The sequence below is a fragment of the Biomphalaria glabrata genome, chromosome 13, assembly GCF_947242115.1.
Source record: "Biomphalaria glabrata chromosome 13, xgBioGlab47.1, whole genome shotgun sequence".
Classification (NCBI taxonomy): domain Eukaryota; kingdom Metazoa; phylum Mollusca; class Gastropoda; family Planorbidae; genus Biomphalaria; species Biomphalaria glabrata.
Genome location: NC_074723.1, coordinates 13,127,118 through 13,147,518, shown reverse-complemented (window position 1 = coordinate 13,147,518; position 20,401 = coordinate 13,127,118). Strand labels below are relative to the sequence as shown.

Here is a 20,401-nt window from a genome sequence, read left to right as displayed (position 1 = left end):
TCTAATGTAGAGATCTAACAAGAGAGCATAGAGATCTGATGTAGAGATCTAACAAGAGAGCATAGAGATCTAATGTAGAGATCTAACAAGAGAGCATAGAGATCTAATGTAGAGATCTAACAAGAGAGCATAGAGATCTAATGTGGAGATCTAACAAGAGAGCATAGAGATCTAATGTAGAGATCTAACAAGAGAGCATAGAGATCTAATGTAGAGATCTAACAAGAGAGCATAGAGATCTAATGTAGAGATCTAACAAGAGAGCATAGAGATCTAATGTAGAGATCTAACAAGAGAGCATAGAGATCTGATGTAGAGATCTAACAAGAGAGCATAGAGATCTGATGTGGAGAGCTAACAAAAGAGAGCATAGAGATCTGATGTGGAGATCTAACAAGAGAGCATAGAGATCTAATGTAGAGATCTATCAAGAGAGCATAGAGATCTGAAAAATGCTTGGCTTCGCCCCGGACAACTACAAATGAGCTTAAGGCAATACCCCAAACATCTTATCTGACCAGTTGAGTGGCGAACGTAACATTTTTAATTGTAAAATGCTGAGAAAAACAAAGATGTAAGCGCCTCTCGCGCCATTCGACACATAGAGCTGCAATCTCTCTCCACAGAAATCAGTCTAAGGCGACTTTCACAGCCACTTCCCAGCTGGTGCTCACGAAATTCAGGACTTCTAAAATGGTGTGACGCCATGATTAAACGTGGAAGGCCATATCTTTTTACTTCCTTTTTTCGCATTCATGGTGAGGCTGACGTGTCAACGTGTTTCGTCTTGTGTAATGATATGTCTCACAAATTTCAATCGACGTTCAAGTCGCCACTTCTCTTAGACGACGAATGTCTGTGTGGGAAAATAGTTCTTAATTGGTGACATTATCTCTGTATTTTGTTTGTAGGATTATCATCAGCCTCTTTTCAACCTTCCACGTCTCGAAGTGTAGGTGGCCGTTGGGACAATGATTTGCTAATAGATTTGCTTGTTCTGATAGGCTGTACTTTTTGAAAGACAGCTTCTGCTTTCTAATCCGACATACCATGATATGCATCTCCATCGCATGAGATGACACTCCCTAAATAGGTAAACTTTTCTATTTGTTCAAGATCTGTATGACCAATGTTGATGGAGGTACTGGGTAAATGCATCCACTATGCATCACTCTGAGGACGTCTTTATCCGTCATCTTATCTTATCTTATATAATACAGACGTTACTTCAAAAAAGAAGATGATTACGTCCTACGCGTCATGCATTTAGTCATGCATATTAACCAATGACTTAAATTCTGCCAAGTCACTGGTTTTCCTGGCTAGCTCAGGCAACCCATTCCATGCTCTAATAGCACTAGGGAAGAAGGAGTATTTGTACAAATTTGTCCTAGCATATGGGACGAGGAATGTGCCTTTATCTTTGTGTCTTTCAGAGTATTTTATTAAATTTTGTTTTTGTATTTGAAGATTATGGTTCAGTGTTTTATGTATGATTGCTACTTTACTTTTGAGCCTTCTGTCCTGAAGGCTTTCTAAATTTAGTGATTTTACTAAAGGTGTTACTCTAGTCAAATGTGAATATTCGTTTGTTATGAATCTCACTGCTCTATTTTGTGTCTGTTCCAGTTTCTTAATGTTTTCTTGAGTTGAGGGGTCCCAAACGGAGGATGCATATTCTATTATTGGCCTAACCAAGGTTAAGTAACATTTTAGTTTTATGTTCTTATTTGATTTATAGAAATTTCTTTTAATAAATCCTAATGCTTTGTTTGATTTTTTTGTAGTTTCATCAATATGTGGATTCCATGATAGTTTTTCATTTATTATAACACCTAGGTATTTTGCGTTTTTAGTCTGTGATACTGGTTTGCCATGAATAAGATAAGTGGAATTAATTTGTTTTAGTTTTTTTGTTACTCTTAACAACTGACATTTTTCTGGGTGGAAAGACATGCTCCAATTTGATTCCCATTTCTGTAATTCATCTAATTCTCTTTGTAAAATATCTGTGTCTTGTGTTGTTTTTATTGTTCTATATATTATGCAATCGTCTGCAAATAATCTGACTTTTGTTCCTGAACTAATGCAATTTGGTAAATCATTTATGTAAATTAAAAATAGTAGTGGACCCAAGACTGTACCTTGAGGTACACCTGAGTTTACTGTTATCGGTGTTGATTTAGAGCCATTTATTATTACAGTTTGTTCTCTCCCTATCAGAAAGTCTTTAATCCACTGATGCAGTGGACCATTAATGCCGAAATATTTTAATTTTTTAAGCAAACTATGGTGGTGAACTTTGTCAAAAGCCTTAGAAAAATCTAGTAAGATAGCATCTATTTGTTCACTATTATCTAAACCTTTTGAAAAATCATCAATTAGTCCTATTAGTTGTGTTTCACATGATCTATATTTCCTATAGCCATGTTGGTATGGTGTGAGGACATTATGTTTGTCTAAGTGGTTTATGATGTTGCTACATATTATGTGTTCTAGGATTTTACATGTGATGCTGGTAAGTGATACTGGTCTGTAGTTCCCTGGGTCAGATTTTTCTCCTTTTTTAAATAGGGGGGTGACATTAGCTTCTTTCCAGTCCTTTGGTACTCTGCCCTGGTTAAGTGAAGCCTGAAAGAGTATTTTGAACACTGGGGCTAGCTCATTACTTAGTTCTTTGAGTAATCTAGCTGGAATACCATCAGGTCCAGAAGCTTTATTTGGTTTGGTGTTGGCTAATAGTTTTTGAATTCCATTTTCTTGTACTACTATATCTTCTATGTTGTCTACTTGGTTCAAATTCAGTAATATGTCTTTGTCTCCTGGGGCTGAGAATGCTGATGCAAAGTATTTGTTTAGAATGTTTGCTTTAGTTTCATTATCATTATGTATTATGTTATGTTCATCTTTTAATCTGGTGTATACATTTAATTGTATTTCAAAGTAATACTATGTCAGCAAAATCCAACTCAATTTGGTTTTTCGCCATGGAAACTGTTTAATGTATTCACCTTATGTATTAATGTATCGACATCGTCGATGGCTACAAGAAAGAGAAACGTGGATAAGATAACTCTAATCTCAAATCCGTCTCGAATTCCAGCGTCTGGTGTGACACAACTATTGTATTTGGTTTAGACATGTCGCTGAATCTGGACAAATTGAGATGCCTTATTTTCTTGCTATTTTCTTCAGAGATCCCGATAGTCGCTATCAAACTTTTTATTGTATCTACAATTTGTTGGTATTCCAGGCTTTCTTTGACGAAATTTAGCAGGACGTAGATCTGTTCAGTGCTTGATTTGCCATTTCGGAAGCAGCCGAGAAACACCAGTATTGACTAGGGAAATTTAAAATCATTTCCTTAAGGAGCTCTTAAATAATCTCCAATAAAAAAAATATGTTAAACTCAATGTTTGTACATTTTTAATTTATTTAATAACTTTTGACACATGCAAAAAAAAAACAACAACGTTTTAAAATAGAATCGAAAACAACATTTCGTGTGTAGCCAATCAATGAATTATTTTACAGTTTTAATGTTCAACATAAAGTAAAAAAAAGAAATAATTTTTTTTAGGGGGAAATTATTTTTTCTTTGTTGGGGGGGGGGTTTGACACCCCGAGTTTACCGGTAAATATGTTATGAATAGAATACAATGAATGAAAGCACCACTTGTCTGTCGATGCGTGTGACATTATTTCAACAGTATGTCTATCCTACCTACAGCACACATGAATCTTACTATGAGCATGATCTGCATAGACATGACCGCCCCGATCAAACTGAAGACATCAGCGACAAGGTACAGCCATACTAGAAACCACACTGACGTCACAGATACTTGATAGACATGTCTTACTTGTCTACAAAAATAAAATAATACAATATTTGTCATTGTAAAATATCAGCTTGCAATTTTAATCTGATAGATATGTAAAATAATACCAATTGTTCTAAATTGATTAGTTAGAATGTTGTTCATCTTTAGAATTAGATCTATTCTAGACTCTTGCACATGACTGAACAAATTTGTTTTCATAAGTTTGGTTACACCCATTGATCTATTCATCCCCCCCCCCCCCCAATTGGAAGATCCTGACCCGCTTCAACACATCTTTACATTCCGGTCTCTCTTCCGAGCTTTTTATCATTATGCACGCACTCCAAGCTGTTGTACTTCTGCTGCTACATATTCAAGCCATTTTATTCGATGCCCCATTGCGGGTTACCTGTTTTTGACAGCGTGCTATTTTTGCCAATCTGGCATTCCTTAAGGCGACATAGCCAGGGCGCTGTTCTTTTTACAGTTCTATTGGTACATCTCGTGATTAGCGCGGGTCAAATTAAAACTTTATAAAATTATTCATTGTCAATGACAATACATGAATCAATCAAATAATTAACCAATTAGTTAATCAATTAGCCTTAATTTATTAATCACATACTAGGCTCAGGAAGGGGGGGGGATAAACCTTATGTAGAGAATTAGGTCGGTCGCTAAAAATTTAAAACTAACAGTAATCAATAAAATCTTCTATTTTGATAAGTACTTGGATAGCTCTGTTGCTAGCAAGTTGACCTTCCATCACGGAGGCTTAAATTCAGACTCGATGGCATGTTTTTTTGCTTCTGAAGAGACAGCAAGGAAACCTTCTCCCAGATACCTCTCACCCCTCTCCAGTGGTTCATTTGTTTTACATGTTATTTCTCAACACTTCCCATTGTCAGATCAAGTTGAAATTTTACACAATTATTCAATGTACCTAATGAAACATGAATCAATTTAAAATAATTAATTAGATCGAATGAATTATTTTGTTATATATCGAAAAGGGAAAAAACTTACAGCATTGAGATATACGCTTGTTTTATGTGGGTTTCTTCCCATTAGATAAGCTTTGTTTTTCAAAGAAGTATTTTTGCAAAGATTGTATCAATTTACTGTCTGTCTGGTACAATTTGTGTACACCCTTATTCTCCCACACCCAAACTCGGATCAAAATTGAAATTTTGCAGAATTTTTTTTTACCTGACTACAGAAGATTCATAAAAAAATAAACAATTAGTTAAATAACTATTGTGAATAAATAATTTTATTTGGTATTTAACAAGGGAAAGATATTGTACTTGAAAAATATGGCGGTATAAGTCTAATTAGTCCCCTTTATACTTCGTGTACATAATTAGGTTGTCGCTTAAAAGTTTAAACTAACAATTGATAGCTATGAAACTTTCTTTTGTCATAAGCACTTCTCTGGTACAGTGTTTAGTGTGTTGGCTTGAGGAGGCTTGAGCCCTCAAGTTCGAATTCAAGTCATACATAGATTTAAAAGCTATCACAGAAACCTTCACCCAGATACCCTTCTCTCCCCATCCTCTCCCAACTGGTCCAGGAAAATGATAGGATCATAGTGCATTGAGAAAGCTACAAGCATGAAGTTGCGCTAAAATCACCCTTTGTGTCAGGATTTTGTGATTTTACCATCACAAAAGAGATACAAGACACCGATAGCAAAGACAAACAGACATAAACACTCTTTTGTTCCCCTGGCAATCAAATCATTAAATAAGAACAATATGGTATAAACTTTGTCACATGTAAATTATGTTTGAGTCTGGTGTGAATGTACACTTTGGTTTCTTATAGTTATAATGTTTTTTTGTTTGGTGTAAAGCACAAATTGTAAGACAAATTTCCTTACGGATAATAAAGATTATTATTATTATTATTAAACAAAAACATTCAGTAAAAATATTTCTAATCGTACAGATTTATTATTGATAATCTAGTTCTATTACAAATATAATTACATGACTGGTCCAAACTAATTGATACAAATATATTTGATTTAAGCTTTGTTTATATAAAAAATATTTTTACTAGTTTTCTTGTTTCTAGATATCATTTACTTTTGAGATTGTGGTGGAATCTTGTTCCTGAAGCTATTTTGATTAAGTTCAGATCCTTCATGCCATTTTCATGTTTACACATTTCTGTTATACAAGTCGACCCGCGGCGTAGCATAAGCCGCTAACAAAGCTTCGGAGACAAACGAAGACACCCCCCCCCTCTCTTTCTTTTCTCAGTCGCGCTCTTTGTAGCTGTGAAAGTTACGTGGGATAACTCTAGTCCGACTTGCAGAATTAAAAGAGTTATCTTTCCATGACTTTTTCATTGAGGGTTAGAGAGTCGGCGTGCGTGCGTCTTGTCCCGCATGGTTGGGCAACGTAGAGAATTATATATATAGTAAAGATTATTATTATTATTATTATATATATATATATATAATTTGAGAACTCACATGACCCATCCTACCAGCCATAACACAGACGAGACCCCAGCAAGAAAGTAGCCGGATAGATTCGCTGTAGTCAGAACACAGTCGTAGAATATGTGCCACGCCCATACATAGCCTGGACACGTCAGGGGCGTTATTTCCCTGGATATGAGGTTGTGAAGCTTGTAGGTATCAATAAAAGCCTGTGGAGACAGTGAACATAGCATATAAAAGTGATACGTACATTTGTATATGCATACAGCAGTACAATTTAGAGTATTCTTCTTCTTATATACTACAGACATTCTTTCGAAAGGGAGATAATTACGCCCTACGAGTACCGTGTGTCAATCTAGTCGTGTATGTTTGACACAGACTTAAACTCTGCTGAGTCTTTGTTTTTCCTAAATTATACAAGCAACCCATTCCATGCTTTAATGGCACTTGGTTAGAAGGAGTATTGGTACGATTTTGTCCTAGCCTACGGATTAAGAAATGTGACTGTATCTTTTTGTGTCTTTCTCAGCATTTTATGAGTTGTTATTAATAATTTAGTGTGGTTTGTCCGTCCGTCCCATTTTGGATCTCGTAAGCTACTTTTTTTTTTCTTAAAGTGAAAATTTAAATTTTTAAAGTAAACTATGCAAGCAGTTTTTTCATAAAATTACACCATTTTTACAACTATTCACTATTAATTGTAACAAAGACAGAGACTATTTAGTAAGGGAGATTACTATTTACCGTAATTTTAACACATTTATGCAAACGTTTTAGATTTTTTGTCAAAAAAAATCTTTTTAACAATTGTATCGCTGAGTTATATACGTTCTGTCATACTAACTACTACTTTACAAATAAATGTTTATTTCTATTTTTGAAGAGAAAAAAAATCAATTTGTATGCATTTAAGTGGAACATAATTTATGACAACAATAAATAAGCAGGTTTTCTTATTATCGCATATATTACGTCCGTAGCTGAGAACTCATAAGGATATACAGTAGAATGTGAGGCGTATGTCCCCGTATAGAAATCAAAACCGTTTGACCGATTGTGATAAAACTTGGCAGAAATGTTCCTTAGGTACTAACTTAGACTGTAGTGTATGTACTGTAGCCCACAAACAAACTTAAGACCCTCAAAAAAAAGTTGCCCAATTCTAAACAAGTATTGTATCTTAGAGCATGGAATGGGTTGCCTGAGCTAGCCAGGAAAACCAGTGACTTGGCAGAATTTAAGTCATTGGTTAATATGCATGACTAAATGCATGACGCGTAGGACGTAATCATCTTCTTTTTTGAAGTAACGTCTGTATTATATAAGATAAGATAAGATAAGATAAATCTAGGCCATGTTTACATGCTGTGTCTAAATGATGAGAACCGAGAGGTCACGTATGCGCAGCAGAGATGAAAATCTCTAGATCTAAATTATATCGCTTAGTGATACGAATGAAATTAGCGTCAGAGGCCATAATATCGATCATTATAATGGCATATTATTAAACTAATAAACTACTTACATAATGCAATTTACTTTTCAATGTGTTTTTTTAAAGCATTTAAGCCTACAGTTACCGATTTGGTTTAATTTTAAGTATTTATTTTCAATTTTCTTTTTTTTTTAATGCTCAGAAAGACACAAAGATACAAACTTTTTAAGTCAGTTGAAATAAATAATTATTGCCAGCAATTATAACCCTGTGGGGGAACCATCACCACCCGTATGGTCCCCGTTGGGGAACGAAGCAATGGGTGTCTCGGACTGGTTAGCAAGTCTTTCACACCTCCCCACCACTCGCAGGTACACTCGCTAGAGCATACAGTGGTAGCTCACTGGGAGCCATGTCTCACATCCCCACCACGTGCAGGTACACTTTCTAGAGCCTACAGTGGTAGCTCACTGGGAGCCATGTCTCACCTCCCCACCACGTGCAGGTACACTCGCTAGAGCCTACAGTGGTAACTCACTGGGAGCCATGTCTCACATCCCCACCACGTGCAGGTACACTCGCTAGAGCCTACAGTGGTAGCTCACTGGGAGCCATGTCTCACCTCCCCACCACGTGCAGGTACACTTTCTAGAGCCTACAGTGGTAGCTCACTGGGAGCCATGTCTCACCTCCCCACCACGTGCAGGTACACTCGCTAGAGCCTACAGTGGTAACTCACTGGGAGCCATGTCTCACATCCCCACCACGTGCAGGTACACTCGCTAGAGCCTACAGTGGTAGCTCACTGGGAGCCATGTCTCACCTCCCCACCACGTGCAGGTACACTCGCTAGAGCATACAGTGGTAACTCACTGGGAGCCATGTCTCACATCCCCACCACGTGCAGGTACACTCGCTAGAGCATACAGTGGTAACTCACTGGGAGCCATGTCTCACATCCCCACCACGTGCAGGTACACTCGCTAGAGCATACAGTGGTAACTCACTGGGAGCCATGTCTCACATCCCCACCACGTGCAGGTACACTCGCTAGAGCATACAGTGGTAACTCACTGGGAGCCACTTGGCCTATCCACTTCCTCGGGCGGATGTTTCCACGGAGGTGCCACGATGAGGCGACGGGAGGTGGTAATCCTCCGTCTGAATGATACTTTAGTTCAAAGTGACCATGTTTCCTGGCTGGCACTGGACTAACATTCTGAATTTATATGGAAAAAAAACAAACAACCCCCCCCCCCCCCCAAAAAAAAAGCAACTTCCGCCTAGCTATAGTAAGAGAGAGAGAGAACACTTTAACTGCATTAATGGCCACTTTATTCACAAGTTATTGTTTTGGCTTTCTCGAATTCATATTTAATTCAGCTAATTCTTCAAGTGCATTGATGTTATGACCTTAGAAATGTCAACTGTGTGTCTTTTTACATATAAGACATATAAATTTAGTTTCTTTAATGATGTATCATTGTGTTCTAGAAGTACTGTAGTTGGCTGCTTTTTAAATTATATGGCTGAGTGGTCTTCTTTCTCTCTCTCTCTCTCTCTCTCTCTCTATCTATCTATCTACCATCTCTCTCTCTCTCTCTTTCTTCTTTCTCTCTCTCTTTCTCTCACTCTCTCTCTCTCTCTCTCTTTCTCTTTCTCTCACTCTCTCTCTCTCTCTCTCTCTCTCTTTCGCTCTCTCTCTCTCTCTCTCTCTCTCTCTCTCTCTCTCTATATATATATATATATATATATATATATATATATATATATATATATATATATATCCCTCCTCCCTCTCTCTAAAGAAAAAGTGAAGTACTTAAATGCATTTCTATGCACTTTACCTTGCCAATGGAACAAGAAAAAACTTTTCACTCACAATGTTTATGTTTTATTGAATTATTCCATCAATAATGAATGTATTTGGAATGTTGCTGTTTCATGCTTTGAAAAGTAATCTATTTATAAAGTCATCTGAAATTTATTGTCCGGAGTTTTATTTTTATTTTTTTTTTAAATGAGGCGCCCTGACCGCACTTCCCCGTGGTGGAGGCTGTCCAGGCCTGAGCAAGCTGTTATAGCACAGTGCAGGACAGGCCATTGTCCTGTTAGCTCATATTTTTCGCGGCTATGGCCAAATTTTGATTCACTGTGCCCCCGCTGCGAAGAGCAAACCATGCCTCGTATTCTGTTTGACTGCCCCAGACTTGCTGATCTCCGTCTCGACAGGTCTGGGAAACCAAAAATTCTCGACCTGTACGGCGACATTCATGCACTACACAAAACAGCAGGGTTTCTGTCCAGGGCTTTTGCAAGAGAGGATTTGAGCCTCTCAAGCCCTCACTCTAATGGAGTTTGATGATGATGATGATTGTCCGGAGTTGTTGTTTTTTTACAATGGATACAGCGCTTGTTAATAAAATAATTTAAAAAAAAATGGGATCAGTATTTCAAACCTTATCATCTGGATTTCATATTTGAACATTTATCTTATCATATCTTATCTTATCTTATATAATACAGACGTTACTTCAAAAAAGAAGATGATTATGTCCTACGCGTCATGCATTTAGTTATGCATATTAACCAATGACTTAAATTCTGCCAAGTCAGTGTTTTTCCTGGCTGGCTCAGGCAACCCATTCCATGCTCTAATAGCACTAGGGAAGAAGGAGTATTTGTACAAAGTCGTCCTAGCATATGGGACGAGGAATGTGCCTTTCATAGTCAACTACTGAACATCAAGACTTTAATGACTGAAATGCGCTCTGGATTGTCGTCTCGAATGTTCTGGGTTCCAACCCTGCTCGACGCCATCCCTCTTTATCCTGCGGGATGTTTGCTCTAAGATGTTATAATCTTCAATTCTCAAGGAACATCCGAAACAAGTAAAACAAAACAAATAGAGACAAACATTTGAATTGATCCCACGGAGTGTAAAGCGCTGAAAAATGGCGCCGCTGTCAATTTAATGAAAACTTGGATCTCAATTGATGTCGCTGTTAGACATCAAATGAATATTTTAACAAAACAAAACAAAAATGTATCGATTTTTTCTGAATAAGAACATTAGCTCCTAGAGCAAATCTCTTCAAGTAAATTTTTAATGATCATTTTGTATCCCTCATGATTAGTTGCAAAAATATGTTGACGTGAATGCAATGAATTAATGAGTTTTTTTTTCTTTGACATTTTGTGTTTTAAACAATCGATGTTTTGGGTTGGTTTTTTTTTGTTTGTTAATTCTCGTGGGACGTCTCGTGAAAGTTTGCTGACAATTTTTTTAAATAAGGGATTTTCATACTTAAGTTAATCACTGTGATCTGCATTCTGTTTACAGTTGGATTTTTTATTTCGTATATGGATTACAAGCAATAAAGTATAGCAAGTTTCACATAATGGGAGTTAACTATTTTTGAGCTTTTGTAAAGACAGGAGTGATTCCCCTTAAGAAGTTTATATAAGGGCATGTAATGTGTATTAGGTTGCCACTTGCTCCTTAGTTACCAGCTTGACCGCTGGACCTGTGTTGTGAGGTGTACATATTTTTTCTGTTAGTTATTGGTCGTGTGTCTTGGGCTACTCAGGAGAAGTGTGCCCTGCTCTGGAGATCGTTGATAGAACAAGAATTGAAAGAAAATGAAGAAATAAGAGGACTAATAGCAATATGATGGAACCTATATCAAAGATGGAGAGATTTTAATATAAACAATATCAAGGACGCTCACTTGAAAGTACGATATCTGTTGTTTTCTTTTTTTTTCAATTACAAATCAATGCTGAAAGATTATCTAAAATCGCTCGCCTGACATATTGCACATATCCGATGGATGTCATGCCGTAATTTGTAATACATCTCTTTATCAATAATAGGCTATTAGTTTGTAATCAGTTTGTTAGTAAGTTAACAGCGATGCCTGATCGTGCGGTTAGCGTGCTGGACTGATTATCTCGACGGTCCCGGGTTCATACCCTCCTCGCTGCCACCCCCCGTCGTCCAGCGGAAGGTTTGGACAAGAAAGTTAATTATCTTTAACTTTGAAGGAACATCCGAAACATGTAAAACATAAAAAAAATTACTACGGCAAATGAATCTTTGAAACATTATTACTTTTGACAATCAAAATAAAATTACGTCTTAAATATTCCTTGCGAATAGGCGGATCCGACAGGGATCCGACGGGGGCCGCCTCTGAGTTTGTGTGATAACACAAACTCTCTTTGTAATCTTGTTAAACTGTAATCTCTATATATCATGTTATGACGTTAGCACTAATATGTAATGCTGTGACAGTAACAGCTAAATGCCATGTGAAAGAGGCGTCTTAATTTCATGTTACAACTGTAACGCCTATATGACATTTATGGCAGCAAAATGATAACAAATGTGTTTTTTTTTATGTTTTGGCTTTTTGTTTTTTTGACCACCGATATTTCCTGTAACCATTTCGAACCTATCGATCAGTTTATCCTTTACAAATTGACTCTACGTACACGTCTGACAGTAAATCCTGATCACAGCTGTTCTGGGGCAACAGTTCAATGCTTGTAGCTTTACAATGTGATTATCTCAGTGACAGAGATATCAAGGGGGGGGGGATAATCCTGGAGGGGATATAGAATAACTTTTTATTTTCTGACTTATGTAAACGTTAGGTTTGATGTACATGGGCAGCGTCATGACTTAATAAGAAAGATTTCTGTGGTTGTAGCCTGTCCAGCGAGTGGTTAGGGACTGCTCAGTCAGCTGACTGTAGTGTAGACCCAATGTAGCTCCAAGATATAACTTAGAAACTATTTGAATGTAAATAGGGCAAAGGGATTTAGATACGTCTTTCTTAGTGACGTAAAGTATGAATGTCGCCACGGATCAGCTCTCCACTATAGAAATTCTTTGAGGTTAAATAGTACACTTCGGTTCTATTGCCTTTATGAACGTGATAAGCCGAGGCTTAAAACCCTGACCTGCGACGTCACAACCTGTGGGCAGTTTAGACAAATAGCTCGTTGCCACGTCTCAGGTCGTTACCAAGTACACAGAACTACCGAAATCCTAATGTTACCAAAAACACAGATCTACGAATATCCTAATGTTATTAATTACACAGAACTACTAATATCCATATGTTATCATGTACACAGAACTACAGATATCCATATGTTATCAAGTACACAGAACTACCAATATCCATATGTTATCATGTACACAGAACTACCGATATCCATATGTTATCATGTACACAGAACTACCAATACCCATATGTTACCAAGTACACAGAACTACCAATGTTGCCAGCATACTATTATTAGCGTCTCTTGGTCGAAATGTTTTTAAACATTAGAAACTTACAGAATAAATAGTTGTATTGAAAATTAATTTTTCAATGATAAACGCGAAAACATGAACGCATTTCTTTAGTACTTATTCTATCTCTCTCCTTTTCGGTCTTTCTTTTCATTTCAGCCTCAATTCATTTCTGCCTCTCTCTTCATATGTCTCTCTCCATATCTACCTGTCTCTTCGTCTCTGCCTCTCTCTCTCTCCATATCTGTCTGTCTCTTCATCTCTGCCTCTCTCTCCGTATCTATCTGTCTCTCCATCTCTGCCTATCTCTCCATCTGTCTCTCTTCATCTCTGCCTCTCTCTCCATCTGTCTCTCTTCATCTCTGACTCTCTCTCCATCTCTGCCTCTTTCTCCATCTGTCTCTCTTTATCTCTGCCTCTCTCTCCATCTGTCTCTCTTCATCTAAGCCTCTCTCTCCATCTGTCTTTCTTCATCTCTGCTTCTCTCTCTCCATCTGTCTCTCTTCATCTCTGCCTCTCTCTCTCCATCGGTCTCTCTTCATCTCTGCTTCTCTCTTCTTCTCTACCTTTCTCTCCACCCTTTTCTCTCTTTCCATTTTTTGCCTCTCTTTTCATCTCTGTCTCTCTCCATCTCAGCCTCTCTCCATCTCTGTCTCTCTCTTCATCTCTGTCTCTCTCCACCTTTCTCTGCCTCTCTCTTCATCTGTCTCTCTTCATCTCTGCCTCTCTCTTCTTCTCTACCTTTCCCTCCACCCTTTTCTCTCTTTCCATTTTTTGCCTCTCTTTTCATCTCTGTCTCTCTCCATCTCAGCCTCTCCCCATCTCTGTCTCTCTCTTCATCTCTCTCTCTCCATCTTTCCAGCATCTGACTCTCTTCATCTCTGCCTCTCTCTCCATCTCTGCCATCTCTGCCTCTTTCTCCATCTGTCTCTCTTTATCTCTGCCTCTCTCTCCATCTGTCTCTCTTCATCTAAGCCTCTCTCTCCATCTGTCTCTCTTCATCTCTGCCTCTTTCTCCATCTGTCTCTCTTTATCTCTTCCTCTCTCTCCATCTGTCTCTCTTTATCTCTGCCTCTCTCTTCATCTGTCTCTCTTCATCTCTGCCTCTCCATCTGTCCCTCTTCATCTCTGCCTCTCTCTCTCCATCTGTCTCTCTTCATTGCACCTCTCTCCACCTGTCTCTCTTCATCTCTGCCTCTCTCTCCATCTGTCTCTCTTCATCTCTGCCTCTCTCTTCATCTGTCTCTCTTCATCTCTGCCTCTCTCTCCATCTGTCTCTCTTCATCTCTGGCTCTCTCTCCATCTGTCTCTCTTCATTGCCCCTCTCTCCATCTGTCTCTCTTCATCTCTGCCTCTCTCTCCATTTGTCTCTCTTCATCTCTGCCTCTCTCTTCATCTGTCTCTCTTCATCTCTGCCTCTCTCTCCATCTGTCTCTCTTCATCACTGCCTCTCTCTCCATCTGTCTCTCTTCATTGCCCCTCTCTCCATCTGTCTCTCTTCATCTCTGCCTCTCTCTCTCCATCTGTCTCTCTTCATCTCTGCCTCTCTCTACATCTGTCTTTCTTTATCTCTGCCTCTCTCTTCACCTGTCTCTCTTTATCTCTGCCTCTCTCTTCATCTGTCTTTCTTCATCTCTGCCTCGCTCTCCATCTGTCTCTCTTCATCTCTGCCTCTCTCTCTCCATCTGTCTCTCTTCATCTCTGCCTCTCTCTTCATCTGTCTCTCTTCCTCTCTCTCTCCATCTGTCTCTCTTCATCTCTGCCTCTCTCTTCATCTGTCTCTCTTCATCTCTGCCTCTCTCTCCATCTGTCTCTCTTTATCTCTGCCTCTCTCTCCATCTCTTTCTTTATCTCTGCCTCTCTCTTCACCTGTCTTTCTTTATCTCTGCCTCTCTCTTCACCTGTCTCTCTTTATCTCTGCCTCTCTCTTCATCTGTCTCTCTTCATCTCTGCATCTCCATCTGTCCCTCTTCATCTCTGCTCTCTCTCTCCATCTGTCTCTCTTCATTGTACCTCTCTCCACCTGTCTCTCTTCATCTCTGCCTCTCTCTTCATCTGTCTCTATTCATCTCTGCTTCTCTCTCCATCTGTCTCTCTTCATCTCTGCCTCTCTCTTCATCTGTCTCTCTTCATCTCTGCTTCTCTCTCCATCTGTCTCTCTTCATCTCTGCCTCTCTCTCCATCTGTCTCTCTTCATTGCCCCTCTCTCCATCTGTCTCTCTTCATCTCTGCCTCTCTCTTCATCTGTCTCTCTTCATCTCTGCCTCTCTCTCCATCTGTCTCTCTTCATCTCTGCCTCTCTCTCCATCTGTCTCTCTTCATTGCCCCTCTCTCCATCTGTCTCTCTTCATCTCTGCCTCTCTCTCCATCTGTCTCTCTTCATCTCTGCCTCTCTCTCCATCAGTCTTTCTTTATCTCTGCCTCTCTCTTCACCTGTCTCTCTTTATCTCTGCCTCTCTCTTCATCTGTCTTTCTTCATCTCTGCCTCTCTCTCCATCTGTCTCTCTTCATCTCTGCCTCTCTCTCTCCATCTGTCTCTCTTCACCTCTGCCTCTCTCTTCATCTGTCTCTCTTCATCTCTTCCCCTCTCTCTCTCCATCTGTCTCTCTTCATCTCTGCCTCTCTCTTCATCTGTCTCTCTTTATCTCTGCCTCTCTCTCCATCTGTCTTTCTTTATCTCTGCCTCTCTCTTCATCTGTCTCTCTTCATCTCTGCCTCTCTCTCCATCTGTCTCTCTTTATCTCTGCATCTCTCTCCATCTGTCTTTCTTTATCTCTGCCTCTCTCTTCACCTGTCTTTCTTTATCTCTGCCTCTCTTCACCTGTCTCTCTTTATCTCTGCCTCTCTCTTCATCTGTCTCTCTTCATCTCTGCCTCTCCATCTGTCCCTCTTCATCTCTCTCCATCTGTCTCTCTTCATTGTACCTCTCTCCACCTGTCTCTCTTCATCTCTGCCTCTCTCTTCATCTGTCTCTCTTCATCTCTGCTTCTCTCTCCATCTGTCTCTCTTCATCTCTGCCTCTCTCTCCATCTGTCTCTCTTCATCTCTGCCTCTCTCTCCATCTGTCTCTCTTCATCTCTGCCTCTCTCTCCATCTGTCTCTCTTCATTGCCCCTCTCTCCATCTGTCTCTCTTCATCTCTGCCTCTCTCTCCATCTGTCTTTCTTTATCCTTGCCTCTCTCTTCACCTGTCTCTCTTTATCTCTGCCTCTCTCTTCATCTGTCTCTCTTCATCTCTGCCTCTCTTTCCACCTGTCTCTCTTCATCTCTGCCTCTCTCTCCATCTGTCTCTCTTTATCTCTGCCTCTCTCTTCATCTGTCTCTCTTCATCTCTGCCTCTCTCTCCATCTGTCTCTCTTTATCTCTGCCTCTCTCTCCATGTGTCTTTCTTTATCTCTGCCTCTCTCTTCGCCTGTCTCTCTTTATCTCTGCCTCTCTCTTCACCTGTCTCTCTTCATCTCTGCCTCTTTCTCCTTCTGTCTCTCTTTATCTCTGCCTCTCTCCATCTGTCTCTCTTCATCTCTGCCTCTCTCTTCATCTGTCTCTCTTCATCTCTGCCTCTCTCTTCTTCTCTACCTTTCTCTCCACCCTTTTCTCTCTTTCCATTTTTTGCCTCTCTTTTCATCTCTGTCTCTCTCCATCTCAGCCTCTCTCCATCTCTGTCTCTCTCTTCATCTCTGTCTCTCTCCACCTTTCTCTCTCTCTCTCTCTCCATCTTTCCAGCATCTAAACCAGGGGTTCTCAACCTGTGGGTCGATACACCTTTGGGGGACGATTGACGATTTGCCAGGGGTCGCCTAAGACCATCGAAAATATGGATTGTTATTGTCTACTCTTCTATTGCTGTGTGTGTGTAAAGGGGGGGGGTCGCGGCAAAGTGAGGAATTGTAAAAGGGGTCGCCGAGCTTAAAAGGTTGAGAACCGCTGATCTAAACAAAGTAGCACACACACACCCCAACTCATACCCTAAGACTGTGTACGCTCACGATTGAGACTCCCGCACAGATTTGTTTTAGCTCTAATTCAATGCACGTTCAAATATTAAAAGTGCAATCACAACGAGTAGGACTCTCGGTAATTGAATTTTAATTCGGAATTGGTGTCTTCTAATTCAATCGGAAAACCTGTTGCCTATTTGTCAATTGTTTAGTAGGCGATAAATCGATTTTAACAAATGTAATAGATCTCAAGGCAATTTGACTGACTTTCTAATCCAACAAATCTTAGGTCAAGTAGAACACTTAACAGGTTTTTATTTATAATATACTTAATTGTATTATAAATGAGCCGCCTATAGGCGGATTAGAAATATGTTAAGCACATTAGAAATATGAGCGCATATGTGGTGCATAAGTATACAGATGTATGTTGTGTGGTTAATGGGGTGCAGTACTTGGTACAGAATAAACTAGAATCAAATTTCAGTTAATAAAGATGCCTCTGACAAGGCCGGTTTTACCGCAGTGCAAAACTGTACACCTGCAGAGAGCCTATGCCTTATATATCAACTAGTAGATATGAAGGGAAATAAAATCAAATGTACAAGTACTCCTTTCTTCACGATATGACGTGTTTTTTTTTTAGTTTTTATAATATTAAAGGCATTTATATAGGTACTAAGACTTTTTTTTTTACCTGTGTTGGTTACTAAGATTTGTTTTTCTCATGGTGGGTAGTAAGATTTTTTTTCCTGGTGGGTTATAAGATTTTTTTCCCTCGTGGTGGGTAGTGGGTACTAAGATTTTGTTTTTACTCGTGATAACTACTACGATTTTTTCTACCGACACTACAAACAAATTTAAAAAATAAGAACTAGATTGAAACATTTGGTAATTCTTGCTATTGAGCGTGATCTATGTAGGAAACAGAATTATCATGTCATACTGTATGACTTTGCAACACGCAAGGCCTGTACGTAGTAAAGAATGAATAAAATGCTTTGGCGAATTTATTTTCTAATACAAACTCTTAAATTTCACTTATTATCGGCTTCCCTACCCAAACTTGGCCCCTCGAAATCTGTGTTACGACACAAGACTCTTCACAAATAATAAGACACTCTCAGGTTTTAATCTAAAAATACTTTAATATTATCCCAAATGACGTAAACATCCTATTTTCCAATTCTCTTCCTATCCATCCCTTCCGGCTTCCACCTTTTTCATCCCACTTCCATTCAATATCCTAATTCGCATCATTTTCATTCACACCATGCTGCGCTACGACCGTAACACAGAAATAAGAGAGTGATCTTTCCTTTACTTCTTCTTCTCGTCAAAACTCTTAGGGAAGAGGAGAATTATATATATATAGGTATATAGATATTTAGAATGATGTTTTGACGCCACTGTTCGGGGCTTGACCTTTTAATGTTACTCAGGCTTCCTACGCCCCTGTGTTAACCTTCATGCGGACCTCCTCATCTTACACGTGCACATCACGAGGTAATCAAAGAAATATTTGCATAGCTTGTGATGCAATGCCCACTTCAAGTAACTTCTGTTGGATGATCCACATCAAATTGAACACGCGTAAAAATGACCAAAAAAAAATTCAGTTCTATTTTTAGATGACTGAGGTTCTAATGTTTTAGATACATTTTGGATAGTTCGAACTTTAAGATAAAAAAAACGACCTATATACAATTCCAATCATTAATTTTTATAAACATGTTTATATTCTTGTTTCAATGGACCATGCGTGAGTTTCTTTCAGATTAGCTGAATAGCAACGCCAATTTTCTTGATTAAAACTATCTACCTTAATTTACAATTTTGACCCTGTTTATATAAACCCTGATGTAAACACATTTGAAAATTTTTATATTTCCTACCTGCATGCTTAATGCTATAGTCGCTTCTAGATCCAAAGCTCTATACACACGAAATATCACTTCTAGATCCAAAGCTCTATACACAACAAATGTCACTTCTAGATCCAAAGCTCTATACACAACAAATGTCACTTCTAGATCCAAAGCTCTATACACAACAAATGTCACTTCTAGATCCAAAGCTCTATACACCACAACAAATGTCACTTCTAGATCCAAAGCTCTATACACAACAAATGTCGCTTCTAGATCCAAAGCTCTATACACAACAAATGTCACTTCTAGATCCAAAGCTCTATACACACGAAATATCACTTCTAGATTCAAAGCTCTATACACACCACACCAAATATCCCAACTTGTTAGTAGGTCTAGTTGTTACGAATCTTTCTATCTTTAGTTTTGTTTGCTTTCAACATTTCATCAGCTCTCAACAGTTCTATCCAAACGCCTATACATTCATGATGTTTTATTTCTCCAGGTTTCTTTTCCTATAGTTTTATACTTTTAGAATTACAAAGTCATTAGTACGAGCAAAGCAAATAAAACCTTTTCCTGTATAGTCCACCAGAAAGTAAATTTATGACAAATATTCTTAAATTCAAACTCGCTCAAATAAAACTAAATACAATAGAAGAGACTCTCGTTTTGAAACTTTGTGTTTAAACAAACGCAAGAGAGAGCAAAAAAAAAAAAGGTTGTGTGCAGATTGCAAGAAGATAAAGAACTAATCCACTGTGAGAAGTGACACGTGTTTGACTATTGTCCTTCGAACTCACATATGTGACTAGTGTCCTGTGTGGATGAGGCAATGAAAAGCCTAGAGACCTATAGATAGAACGTTTATAGGTTGTATTTCAACCTAGATAGGAGTTTTCTTTTTGTATTGATGTTCCTTTGTCCTGGAAATAGTTTCACACGCTGGTTGTGAGTTAGTAGTAGTCTTGGATAGGCCGACCTACTCTCTCTTTTCTTTCACTTTTCACTCTCTCTCTCTCTCTCTTTGTCTATCTCTCTCCACCTCTTTGTCACTCTTTATCCCTCTCCATTTTACTCTTTCCCTCCTCCCTTTTTGTTCACTCTCTCTCTCTCTCTCTCTTTCTCTCTCTCTCTCTTGTCCTCTCTTGCTCTCTCTTGTAAATTACTTTTAAAAAAAAACAACTCGATATCGTTTTTCCCCTCATCATAATGTTAATATGGGATGAAAAAAAAAACACTGACTAAAGTATTTATAAATTGCTATATTTTGTATTCTTCCAGTTATTTGTTTCCCGTTTATTAAAAAAAAACGACAACAACAAACTACTAAACTATTGATTAGCTGCAATGTAAAAAGTTATCACCCAAATTAAGTTTTGTTTTCTGCTTCTTTTTTTTTTTTTGACTCAAGAAAAAAAAACGAAACCAGTGATTTATCTGCTCACATAATATAAATGTAGGTATGTGGCACATCCATTGTCTTTCTAAACAGAAAGAGCCATATATTAGTAGTAAAAACAAATCATTTTAAATTAAGCATGTCAGTTAATCTTAGTTCAGGAAACGAA

The 20,401-nt window shown here is 38.5% G+C and overlaps 1 protein-coding gene across 2 annotated transcripts in view; it reads right to left on the bottom strand.

Annotated features, from left to right (window-relative positions):
* Positions 1–19,544, bottom strand: part of LOC106072908 (uncharacterized) — a 35,001-nt gene extending 15,457 nt beyond the window's left edge. The window contains exons 1-3 of one of the 2 annotated variants that reach the window (XM_056009071.1): positions 18,855–19,544; positions 6,307–6,485; positions 3,747–3,867 (exon numbers count right to left, since the gene is read on the bottom strand). In XM_056009071.1, the coding sequence (XP_055865046.1) occupies positions 3,747–3,867; positions 6,307–6,485; positions 18,855–18,860 (306 nt within the window). In that variant the 5' untranslated portion in view covers positions 18,861–19,544. The remainder of the gene's footprint in view (positions 1–3,746; positions 3,868–6,306; positions 6,486–18,854) is intronic. The other variant, XM_056009072.1, reaches the window with a different exon arrangement.
* Between the last annotated feature and the right edge of the window lie 857 nt (positions 19,545–20,401).